Raw genomic sequence first — 13,615 nt, forward strand, 5'->3', positions numbered from 1 at the left:
GAACATCCAACATAATACTATAAGAAAATGACTGACAGTAGTGGGAAACTATGGTGGGGGGAGGGGAAGGGAGATGGGATTAACGGTAGTAAATATCTGTCTGGGGATGGGGAGATACCTCTTATCAACAAGGGTGCCTGTATGAAGCATATTTGTATACCTAGCCGTTAACTGTACCCCACAATATCATAATAAAAAATATTGATTAAAAAACAAAGAAAAGAAATGTGTTAACTTTAGGGCACTCCTATATTTGTAAAGCTTTTTTCATATTGCTGGTTATTTTCAATTTTGGAGGGAAAACTACTGCAGATGAAGTTACAGTATTCCCTAACCTACCAGTTCTCAAACTTTTTGGTCACAAGACCCTCTTACACTAAAAGAATGTGATAATCTCAAAGAATTTAGGGTGTATTTATTGATATTTATTGTCCTAGAGATTAACTATGAGAAATCTAAAAAATATTAATTTTCTAATTTACTTTAAAGTGCCAATAATAAATCCATCACGCTGATATATTTTTATGAAAAGTAAGTATACTTTTCTAAACATAAATGTTCAATTAGAGTTGCTTTAAATAATTTAATAAAAGACATCTGGAGTGTCACTTCTGCTTCTGCAGTAAATCTGTTGCAGTATCACGAATCTTGTAGACTCTGGTATATTAAGCTATACACTTAAGAGAAAAATGAGAGTGAAAAAGAAACATAGCACCTTAGTATTTTGGAAATATTTTTTATCTCACAGACTTTGAAAGAATTTGGGGAACTCTCATGATTTCTAGGACCTGCTTTAAGAACTTCTTCCCTGAGGGTTTTTGCTTCTAATTCAAATTTCCAAAATCCTCCACTGAGCAGTTCCTTTGAGTGTCATGTTGTTGCTTAGAAAATTTCAGATTTTGGGCATTTTGGATTCCAAAGTTTCCAATTTGGCATGCTCAACCTGTAATATGTTATTTGTAGATTAGTCTGTCATTGTGAAATGAATGCTTAAAACTACAACCCATTTGTTTTTTGGTGAAAACCTATAAATAGGAAGATTTATATCTGTGATGAATGTATCTGTGGTTTTCAATTCAGATACAATGCTGATAAAATCTAATTAAAAGTGATTCATTGGAGATATATATGTGACATATATATGTGACATTAACTATACTTAAATTAAACAGGTAAATAGAACACAGTGATCCATTAGAAGATACTTATGGAACATTCAGATCTTTGAGCATTTGACTTTGATACATTAGAAAGAAAGCAGATCCAGCTCCCATTTGGGCACGATTTGTTTACTCATCAGAAATCTGAGCTCAGGATTCTGGTTTTGAAGATTTTTTGTTTTTCTGTTAAGGAGCCAGTTTCCTTCCACACATGGACCATAACACAAATACTACACACATGCCTTCCTGGATTTGCCTAAGTATTTAGAGTCACTTGTAAACTTTGTTTTTGAAGCTAAAAAAAATCCCAATTTGTGTACCCTGGAATAAAACGGGTTAACCCCCTAGCTAGGCATATTCCTGTGTAATCTGAAAAGTCGCTTTCGATTTCTCTATTTTGATTCTCTGCCCAGGTAGAAGTCAATTTATATATTTTGTGGAAAAATTCAACTTAAGGTACTTGAACATCTATCTACCTCTGTGTGGAAAAAGATTGCTTCCTAAGATTTTACCTGTCTTTTCCCTCAGTAATGTAAGAATACCCTAGGCTTCCTGATTACACTATTGTATTACTAAAGAAAACGAAAATTGTTTCTTAGTTCCTTTTTTTTTATGATAAGCAACCTCATTGATTTTTTCTGTGCAATTATTTTTATTGTAAAATACACCTAAGATTTACATCTCAATTTTTTTTCTTTGAGTCAGCGTCTCATTTTGTTGCACAGGCTGGAGTGTAGTGGTCTGATCATGGCTCACCACAGCCTCCAACTCCTGTTTTTTTTTTTGAGTTGGAGTCTCACTCTGTCGCCCAGACTGGAGTGCAGTGGCCGCTCCCGGCCACCGCAGCCTCGACCTGCTGGGCTCCGGTGATCCTTCCGCCTCAGCCTTCCAAGTAGCCGGAATTACAGGCATGTGCTACCATGCCCGGCTGATTTTTTGATTTATTGTAGAGATGAGGTCTTGCTGCCCAGGCAGGTCTTGAACCTGCGGGCTCAGGCAATCCACTCACCTCAGCCTCCCAAAGGCGCGGGATTACAGGCTGAGCCACCGAGCCCGGCCAACTCGTGGTTTTAAACAGTCCTCTTGGGTTAGCCTCTTGAGTAGCTGGGACTATGGGTGTGTGCTATTTTTTTTTATTTTTTGTAGAGACGAAGTCTCGCTATGTTGCCTAGGTTGATCTTGAACTCCTGGGCTTAAGCGATCCTCCTGCCTCAGCCTCCCAAAGTGCTGGGATTACAGGCGTGAGACACTGTGCCAACCTCAATAATATTTAAATGTACAGTTCAGTGGCATTAAATACATTCATAATGTTGCACAGCCATCATCACCATCCATCTCCAGAGTCCCCCCCCTTTTTTTGAGTCAGAGTCTCATTCTGTCACCCAGGCCAGAGTTCAAGTGGCATCATGATGGCACACTGCAGCCTCCACCTCCTGGGCTCAGGTGATCCTTCTGCCTCGGCCTCCCTAGTAGTGGGGGCTACAAGTGTGCGCTACCACGCTAGGCTCATTTTAAAATTTTTTGTAGAGACGAAGTCTTACTATGCTGTATGTTGCCCAGGCTGGTCTCAAACTCCTGGGCTCTAGCAATCATCATGCCTTGGCCTCCCAAAGTGCTGTGATTACAGGCATGATCCATCATACCCAACTCTAAAACTCTTTCAAAACTGTTAAACCGAAACTTGGTAACCCATTAAACACTAACTCCCCATTCCATAGTACTCCCAGGCCCTGGCAACCATCATTCTACTTTCTGTCTCTATGATGTTGACTGTTGTACTCTAAGTACCTCATGTAAGTGGAATCATGCAGTATGTGCCAGCTTATTTCACTTAGCTTAATGTCCTCAAGGTTTGTCTATTTTGGAGCATATTGCAGGATTTCTTTGCTTGTTAAGGTTGAATAATACTCCATTGTATGAATATACCATATTTTGCTTATCCTTTCATCTGTTGATAGGTACATGAGTTGCATCTGCATTTCAGAACTGCCTTGACTTTTGTTGAGGCAAAATGACTTTAGTCTCCAATAGACTTAAATTTGTAGAAAGCAGAGAACATTTCTCATGCTCTAGAAGCATGCAGTAGGTCCTTAATAAATGTTTGTTTTGTTCAGAAAAATGGTTTAGGAACATTCTTTGTAAAGGCACATTTCATAGACTTTTCAAGCCAAATATAATAATGATTGGAAAGAAGCTTTTATGCTTGTTTTCTTGGCTTGGATGTCTTTAGCAGATGATTATACCATCTGTTTAGAATCAGTGTTTCAGGGATGAGTAAGAAAACATTTTGGGTGAGAAATGATTGCTGTAAAGTACTTTTAACACAACTGCCAGAAATCATTTTCCATGCCCATTGTTTCAACGCTGTGCCATGATACATCTCACTGAGTTCCCAATTTTTCTCATTGTCGGCTAATCAAATTGTGATACTAACCTTTCATGATGCATCTCTGAGTTTCCTGGCTTCCTCATTGTCTGCGAATCAAATTGTGGTACTAACTTTTTTCCTTTTGAAGTTTTCTACCAACTGATCCCAAGTCTTCCCAATCTATTTAATTTATTTAATGAATGGATTTTTAAAGTTGCAATTTTAATGAGCTATTTTTATACCTTAGGAAGGAGACGAGAATTTATCAGGAGCAGCCAAGTTGCTATTTGGTTAAGATTTATGTCATGGAATATCATGAAAGGTATATTATTGACAGTATTTGATAAAGACCAGGAAAGAAGGGCATATACTTTCATAGAGCAGTAATCGTGGGTATATGCACACATGTCCAGGCACATATGTATTCTTTGTGGGGGTGGGATTTCAAATTTGTATCTGGAGGCAAACTCCAGCAAGATTTTTGGAGGAAAAAAGAGTCATAGTAAAGTTTAAACAATTGTTGGATGTAAGTTTAGGTAGGAAATATTTATATGGAAAGGTAAGTTAACAAACTTACTTAACAAATTTAATTGTATCACTGACTGGTAGAATGAGCCAGGGATTTTTATTTTTTTATTTTTTATTTTTTTTTAGTTAGAGTTCCACTCTGTTGCCTAGGATGGAGTGCAGTGACACAATCACAGCTCACTGCAGCCTCCACCTCCCGGGCTCAGGCTATCCTTTCACCTTAGCCCCCTGAGTACCTGGGACTTCAGGAACATACCACCACACCAGGCTTATTTTTTTGTAGGAAGCGAGGTCTTGCTATGCTGCCTAGGCTAATCTCGAACTCCTAGGCTCAAGCAGTCCTCTTACATTGGCCTCCCAAAGTACTTGGATTACAGGTGTGAGCCACTGTGCTCGACCTCAAATTTTCTTTTCTCTCTCTCTTTTTTTTTTTTGAGTTGGAGTCTCACACTGTTGCTCAGGCTAGAGTGCAGTGGCACGTTCACAGCCACCACAGCCTCGACCTGCTGGGCTCAAGTGATCCTTCCGCCTCAGCCTTCTGAGTAGCTGGAACTACAAAATTTTCTTTTTTAAAGCCATTTCAGCTTTATCAAAAAATTGTGCAGAAAGTAAAGAGATTTTCCATATACCCCACCTGCCCCAGATTCTCCTAATGTAACATTTTGTACTAGTGTGGTACATTTGTGGTAATTTTTTTTTTTTGAGTTGGAGTCTCACTCTGTCGCCCAGACTGGAGTGCAGTGGCCGCTCCCGGCCACTGCAGCCTCGACCTGCTGGGCTCCGGCGATCCTTTCGCCTCAGCCTTCCGAGTAGCCAGAATTACAGGCACGTGCTACCACGCCTGGCTGATTTTTGATTTATTGTAGAGATGAGGTCTCACCAAGTTTCCCATGCGGGTCTCAAACCCGCGGGCTCAGGCAATTCACTCACCTCGGCCTCCCAAAGGCACAGGATTACAGGCTGAGCCACCAAGCCCGGCTCATTTGTGGTAATTGATGAATCAATATTAATACTAAAGTTCATAGTTGACATTAGAGTTTATTTTTTCTGTTAAACAGTTCTATGAGTTTTGACATATGTATTATATTATGTATCTACATTATGGTATCCTACAGAATAGTTTCCCTGCCCTAAAAGTACCCTGTGCTTTACCTACTCGTCCTTTTTTCCCTTCCTGTGAGTACTTGGCAACCACTGATCTTTTGACTGTCTCCATGTTTTACTTTTTACAGAATTTCACAAAGTAGGAATCATACTTCCCTTTCCTTCCCTCCCCTTGCCCTCCCCTTTTTGGAGTCAGGGTCTCATTTTGTCACCTAGGCTGAAATGCAGTGGCATGATCATGGCTCACCACAGCCTCGGCTGCTATAGACATTTGTGTATAGGTGTTTGTGTAGAGGTGAAGTTTCAGTTCATCCAGGTTTGGTATCTAAGAATATAATTACTGAGTTGTATAATAAGGCTATATTTGGCCTTGTGAGAAACTGTCAAACTATCTCCCAAAGTGACTATACTATTTTGTTATCAGTGAACGAGAGTTCCTCATGTTCTGTATCCTTGTCAGCTCTTGGTGTTGTCAGAACTTTGAATTTCAGTTATTCAAATGAGATATGTAGTTATATCTCATTGTTTTTTAAATTTGTAGTTACATGATGTTGAGCATCTTTTCATATACTTGCCATTTATTTATCTTCTTTGGCACAGTACGTGTTCAGGTCTTTGTTCCATTTTTAATTGAGTTTGTTTGTTTTCTAATTGTTGAGGTTTAAGAGTTCTTTGCATTTTTTGGATATCAGTTCTTTATCAGATATGTTTTTTGGAAAGATCTTCTCCCAGTCTGTGACTTGCCTTTCATCTCATAACTGTTGTCTTTCACAGATTTTAACAGAGTCCAAGTCATCAGTTTCTTCTGTCATAAATCTTGCTTTTGGTGTTGTATCTAAAAAGACATCCTCAAAGCCAAAGTCACCTAGATTCTCTCCCTTGTTAGCTTCTAGAAGATGTATAAGTTTTAATATCACATTTCGGTCTGTGATCTGCTTTGAGTTAATTTTTTGTTAAAGGTGTAAGGTCTATATTGTCTTCCCTCCCTCACCCCCCCCCCCCTTTTTTTTGTGCCTGTTCAGTGATTTCAGCATCATTTGGTGAAAAGACTATCCTTTCTCCATTGAAATGCATTTGTTTCTTTGTCAAAGATGCTCTCGCTGTCTTTGTATGAATCTATTTCTGAGCTATTTCATTTGATCCATCTGTCTATCCTTTTACCCATACCTTGCTGTCTTGATCACTGCAGCTGTATTGTGTAGTGTATAGTGTATAGTCTTGACATTGACTACTGCTGTCAGTCCTCTGACGTTGTTCTTCTCCATCAATACGCAGTGTGTATTTTGGATATTTCGTCTTTATATTTAGAATCAGTTCCTGTAACAACAGCATAACTTGACATTTTTATTGGGATTTAATGGAATTTATCAAATTGGGAAAAACTGACATCTTAATATTAATTCTTCCTTTCCATGAACATGAACCATTTCTCTATTTATTTGGATCTTCTTTGATTTCTGCCATTGGAGTTTTTCAGATTTCTTCATACAAATCTTGTGTATATTTTGTTAGATTTATATGTATTTCATATTTTATGCTTATGTAAAGTGTTATGTTTTTAATTTTAAATTCCAGTTGTATATTGCTATTACATAGGAAAGCAACTGACCTTTTGTATATGTTAATCCTGTATCCTGCTATGGTTGTTTATTCCAGGAGGTTGTTTTTTGTTTTGTTCTGTCAATTCTTTGGGATTTCCTACATAGTCATATCATTTGCAGGCAAAGATACTTTTATTTCTTATTTACCAGTCTATGTAGTTTTCCCCTCCCCTTTCTTGTCTTAATGCGTTAATTAGAACTTTGAGTCCAATTATGTTGAATAGCAGTGGTGAAAGAAAACATCCTTGTCTTATTCTCAAACTTAGGGAGGAAGCATCTAGTTTCTCATCATGAAGTATGATGTTAGCTGTAGATTATTTGGTTGATGTTCTTTGCTAGTTCAGGAGGTTACTCTCTATTCCTAGTTTGCTGAAAGGTGTGTGTGTGTGTGTGTGTGTGTGTGTGTGTGTGTGTGTATGTGTGTTTTATCATGAATGGGTGTTGGATTTTGTCACATGCCCTTTCTGCATCTAATGATCTGATCATTTGATTTTTCTTCCTAAACCTGTTGATGTGATGAGTTACATTACATGCTCTTTGAATGTTGAACCAGGTTTGCCTTCCTAGGATAATTTCCATGTGGCCATTATATATGCAATTCTTTTTATATGTTGTTGGATTTGATTTGCTAATATTATGTGATAACTTTGGTTTTGGAGTTAGGGTAAAGCTGGCCTCATAGGATGTGTTCCCCCTGCTCTTGCTTTCTAGAAGAGATTTTAAGAAGTGATTTCTCATTTAAATATTTGTTAATTCAGTATGAATCCAACTAGTCCTGGTTTTTTTCTGTTTCACAAGGTTGTTAATTGTTGATTTAATTTCTTTAATCAATATATCCTAATGTGAGCTTTGGTAGTTTGCCTTTCAAAGAAATGGTTTGTATCATCCAAGTTAAAAAATTTGTGGACATAGAGTTGTTTATAGTATTCTTTAGTTAATGTCTGTGTCTCTTTCCTCATATTAGTAATTTTTGTCTTTTCTCTGTTTTTTCTTGGCTAACCGGGCTGGAGTTTTATCAGTTCCATTTGCCTTTTTAAAGAACCAGCTTTTGGTTTCATTGATTTTTCTCTATAGAGTTTCTTTTTTTCAGTTGGGTTCTTTGTTACCAAGGCTGGAGTACAGTGGCATAATCATGGAGGAGTGGGAGTGCATCGTTCCTGCTCCTCCCCCCATGGCTTCCACTGGTATCACAGGGAGTAGGGTACCTGCATTTGCGCTGGGTAGTAGAGAAAGTCCCAACTCTCCACTAGGCCTTCTCTGATACTCCCCCACTGGGGAGAGAGAGGGTCACTTTATTACTGCTAGATAGATGGTAAAGGTCAGGATCTCCATGTGGTGTCCACTGATCCTCTGGGGCTTGATTGGTTACTACCTAGCAGGCATAAAAGCCCTAGGCCCCCTCTTGGCCTTCTTTGAACAGGCAGGGGATTAGAGCCCCTTGGTTCAGATTGGCAAGAGTGGAAATCTACTTTTTGTTTCTATGGATTTGTCTATTCTGTACATGTAATATAAATTGAGCCATATAGTATGTGACCTTTTACAACTGGCTTCTTTGGCTTAACATATTTTCGAGGTTCATCCGTGGCATAGCATGTATCAGTACTTAACTTCTTTGTATTGCAAAATAATTTGATTGTATAGATATGGTTTATTTATTCAGTCATCAGTGTAAACAACATTTGGGTTGTTTACACTTTTAGCTATTATGAATAACCCTGCTGTGAACATTTTGTTCGGGGCTTTATGTGGACATGTTTTCAGTTCTCCTGGATGTGTACCTAGCAGTAAGATTGCTGGGTACCATGCTAACCTTATGTTTAACTTTTTGAGAACTCCATTTATTTTTTATTACTTTTATTACTTTTTGTCTTACTGTATTATGGTGTCAGGGAAGGGATATTTTATGTAGTGTCTGTTGGGGTCCCAGACTTGACATTTATTTCTACTTTTATTCTTTGCTGGTTTCTATATTCTTTTCATTACAAGGATGGCCATTGGTAAAGTTACTCAAGAGATCTATAGGTTTGATGAATATTAATGTGCTTAAACCATTATTTATTTTGAAAAATGGTGAATGTTTGATTATTTATAGCCATGACTTTGAAATTCATAAATTTACCTGTGATTTTATTCATTTAGAAAAAAGAAAGTGAATGCTTGCAATTAAAAATTTTGGTGCTTCAAAATGAACTGGAAAGACAGAAGAAAGCTTTGGGACGGGAGGTGACATTATTGCATAAGCAACAGATTGCATTACAGGACAAAGGTGAGTTGAAATTACATATAGACAGACTGATTAAAAAAAAGAAAAGTGGTACATATACACAATAGAATATTATGCAGCCTGCTCTCTCTTTTGCATCCTCATAGCATTTTGATGTTGCCTTATCTTCCAGTTACTTATTGGTAAGCCCTTTAAGGTGGGGACTTTGCATTTTTTACATTAATATCCTCCTCAGATTACTAATTAACATACTAGTTTATCATCTGACCTGGAGGCAATAGCATGAGCACAAGTGAGTGTGTGTGAGAGGCTTTCATATAGGTGATGTGCATTAGAGAGAGATAGTACATGAATTATTTATCTTTATTTTATCTCTGCTGCACCCTTTTGTGGCTTCCTGGTTGTTTTTTCAGAATATTTCACATAGCTGAGATTGGTTGATAAATGAGATATAACGGCCAACAGAAAATCTATTGTTGAAAGAGTGTATTTGGAATGCAAATAAAGTAGGTCATTTTTAGCAAGTTTTAACATTTTGACCTATATGAAATGTAGACTGAGTTCAAAGAATAACTTTATAAATGTGGTTTTTCTTCATTTTAGTAATTTTAGAAAATAATTAAATTGGAAGGAAATGGCCTTGTTTCTTTGACTTCTTTGTTTACCACTATGCAATCTTGTCCAGTAACTTAACTTCATCTCTACATTGAGGTTAATCATAATATCTACAACTGTCTCACTGAAGTTTTAATAGACTCCCAGTTTCTGCTGATGTTGCTGGTTGGTGAACCACATTTTGTATAGCAAGGATGTATAGGATATGATGATGAGTTGAAAAACAAAATGATCTTATAAAAATAGGAATAAAATACCCTCTTTTTATTCCTATATCTTATACTTTCGTGGCTTTCTGTACGATTTAAGGTAAAAGTCCTGATTCAAGATGACTCAAAAATGTCTTCTGTGGCTCGCCTCTATCTGAATGCTTTAGCCACACAGAACCTCCTTAAGTGTGTGGTGTTCTGTCTCACCTGCATTCAAGTCTTTGTTTAAAAGTTGCTTTTTCTAGGAAAGCTTCACTGACTCTCTTTTGTCCCCCCTGCCTCTATCCCTTGGGTTAGATGTATTGCTGTGTGTTTCCATAGCACCCTGTGTTTTTTCCACAGTAGTGCTGTGATAACAATGTATGTCTCCTCCTCTGGACAGACTCTAGGGCAAGCATTGCCCAAGTACTACATTAAATACTCTTACATCTTTTGGGCATGATATATAATACCTGAGACATAGTAAGTGTTGAATAAATATTCGTTGGATGGTTATCAGTGTCATGCGGTGGGTATCACTGCTAAGTAAAGATTTATCTGGCTTCTGGTTATTCATTTGGGAAGATTGGTGTGAGAAACACTGCAGAAAGGGGATATATTGTTTGGCAGTGATAACGATCTGCATTCCAAAACAGCCTGCATATTGAGATTTATAAATGACAGTCTGATGGAATAATGACATTTAAATCCTGAGACATTGTGATAAAGACCATTTTCATAAAGTGTCTGTTAGAATGACTTCAAATAAATAGACACTTTTTGTCAACATACAAGACCTGCTTCAAAAGATTTCACCTTCTCTGAAAATACACATTTCTTATAGTGCTTTGGAAATACTGTCAACTTTTACTATACTCACATACCTGCAACTTGTAGCATGTATTTCTGCATTTCTTGCCTTTTTCAAGATTATCAGTTTTCAAAATGAAAACACTGTGAGGTTTTAAAAAGTTTGTGGTCTTTCGCCCTTTTCTAATAAGTAATCGTAACAGCTATAATGTTTCAAGTACAGTGCTTATCATTGTTTAGATGTGATGTTTGTTATAATCACCACAATAACTTTATGAAATAGATGTTATTATTATTTACCTTTTACAGTTGATGAAACTCTAGGTCAGGGTCAGAGAGGTTAAGTAACTTACTTAAATTTGTGTAGCTAATGAGAGGTAATGTTTGGATTAAAATTTTTCTGTTGATTCCAAAACTCTCTAATACTATCTTTTAAAAAGTAATCTGATTTATAAAACCCACAGAATGTATATTACTCCAGCATATGGTTAAAAAGATAGGGAGATGACACAGTTATTCAACTATGCTCCTGGTTGTACTTGCTTATTATGATAGAAAGAGGTCCCAAGCTATCTAAGCAATTGAACCTCTAACTGTAATATTTATTCCATTTAAAAGACTGAGGTGTAAAAATAATTGCTCATATATGTAGCACACATGCTTGTATTTATATTTTATAAAATATAAGCTTGTATTAATTGCTGTTATTTAGAGAATATTAGTGCCAGGTAATGTCATGAGCTTTCTGTTCTTTACCTCTTTTTAATAGTCCTATAAGTTAAAAATATGATTGTCCTCCTAATAATAAAGATATTATGTATTATTACCTCATTTACAGATGAGGATGGTTTGTCCAAAACCACGGAGCAAGTTATGGCAGAGCTTCTTCAAAGTGACTCTGCATGACTGTACTGCAAAGGAAGATGATAGGATTTTGTAGATACCTGTTTTAGTGTTTCATTCATTGGTTCATTCATTTGAGTCAAAGTCTTACTTTATTGCCCAGGCTGTAGTGCAGTGGCATGATCACAGATCACTGCAGCCTCAACCTCCTGGGTTCAGGCGATCCTTCCATCTCAGCTTCCTAAGTAGCTGGTACTACAGGTGTGTACCACCATGCCTGGCTCATTTATTTTTTTATATTTTGTAGAGACAGAGTTCCACTATGTTGCCTAGGCTAGTCTCAGACTCCTGGGGTCAAGCTATCCTCCTGCCTTGGCCTCCCAGTAATGGGATTATAGGTGTGAGCTACCCCCTCTGGCCTGTTCTGGTGTTTTAACTTTGACAGTTGGACATTTTTATATCTTTGTTTTATCATGGAGGAAAAAAATGGTAATACTCAAGTTAAATATGTATTTCCCACGGTTTTATGCTTTAGGAGCCCTTTGATCACTCTTAGACAAGCTTCCGAGATGAGAATGATTTTGTATTCCCCTGGACTGTTAGATCATTAGAAGGTTAAGATGAAATGTTGACAGTCTGGTACATCATATAAATAGGATAACAAATGTTGCTTTCCCCGTAGCTCACTCTTAGGCCCATTGGGAATCTCTGTGGATCTTGATGATCTGCACTGGGGAGCAGGAAGGAGGGGGTAGTTGGATCCAGATAACCACTTTTATTTTCTAGTAGGTCCTGATCTGCTTTTGGGGAGCTCTGGTCTTCATCGTGGTTGTGCTACATTACCAGAGACACACACTTATTCTTGTACATTCTGTTCTAAACATATTCTATTCTGAGTTTGTGTTGAACATTATTCTTGTGCTGTTACACGAACGTTCTATTTAATAAATCTTGAGCCAAGTTAAAATGTTTTAGAAGCACCTTAGTCCATGGGTGTTTGCTCACATGATAGGGAAAGATGTATTTGTCACTTGAACGTGCAGCTTTGATGTAGTGTGTTTGTCAGGCAGTAGTGAAATGATTTGCTAATATGAATTTTACCAGTGGGTTCTTACATGTTATGACTTGGGTACTTGGTGCTTTTCTAGGCACTTGGTTCTGAGCCCTTTGGTTAAGTTACAAAGTCCATAACTTATGATATTTAATCTTGACCTTGCTACTGAATCTTCTGATTGTCTATAAAGGAATTACTCCCTCTGCATCTTTTTACACATCTGTTTAGTAAGGATAGCTGCTCATAATAGTGCCATAGGAATTAATTTGTGTAAACATTTGGAAGAAACCAGGTGTCTATATTTTTGTTTACAAAAATACAATGTGGCAGGATGATTTATTGGAAAGTTGAAATAACTAATTTTCATCCATTACTGCTGAGTGGCCACATAATTCCAAGGGGCCTCATTACTCCATACCTATAAGTTTTCACATCCTCTACCCTCAAGGCAGTGGTTCTTGACTCGTTCCTTGTGGCAACTTCCTGCTGGGTCACAAGCTGCTCTTTTTAGTATTCATGCTTATTAACGTATGTATTTTCATTTCTGGAAGGTATTTGTGGTTTAACTTGTGATAGTTAATAAAAAACAGATTTCCCCTCATTCACATATCAAGCCAAGTAACCTTCCCATTAGCTAATTCTGTGTTGTTTTACAGAAATTTTTGTCCTAACTCAACCCCAAATCTTTGAGAAGCAGCACTCTGTCAAAATTAGTTCGCTGGAAATTTGGTTCAAAAAATGGTATGGAACTTTGGTCTTAAAGAAGTGTGTCCAGTAGAATCTAGGTTTCTTATAGCAGATGTTGATATAAATTCAGAAATACTTCAGTGGCGCCTGGAAAATGGTACTAACTTTATAAAGCACAGTTCTCCAATCTTTGTAGGAAGAAGCTACTTTTATTACAAGTATTCAATTATTTCTTGATAGTAAGAGTAATCATATATGTATTACCTTGCAGTTAGAAAGTACTTGTACAGCGATTATTATATTTGATCCTCAATGCATCCCTGATGGCTGAATAGGGCAGATGTTGTTACCGTCATTGTATATTTGAGGTAATGGGAAGGTAAATACCATGGCCAGGGACACACAGACCATTTGGAGCAAAGTTGAGATGTGG

The 13,615-nt window shown here is 37.3% G+C and overlaps 1 protein-coding gene across 2 annotated transcripts in view; it reads left to right on the forward strand.

The window, feature by feature from the left end:
* Positions 1-13,615, forward strand: part of UVRAG (UV radiation resistance associated) — a 303,419-nt gene that overhangs the window by 132,592 nt on the left and 157,212 nt on the right. For both annotated transcript variants that reach the window (XM_021712220.1, XM_008057822.1), the window contains one exon: positions 8,901-9,027. In XM_021712220.1, coding sequence (XP_021567895.1) covers positions 8,901-9,027 — 127 coding nt within the window. The remainder of the gene's footprint in view (positions 1-8,900; positions 9,028-13,615) is intronic.

The sequence above is a fragment of the Carlito syrichta genome, unplaced genomic scaffold (assembly GCF_000164805.1).
Source record: "Carlito syrichta isolate Samal-C Ts95f unplaced genomic scaffold, Tarsius_syrichta-2.0.1 Scaffold303134, whole genome shotgun sequence".
In the NCBI taxonomy this organism is placed as follows: Eukaryota; Metazoa; Chordata; class Mammalia; order Primates; family Tarsiidae; genus Carlito; species Carlito syrichta.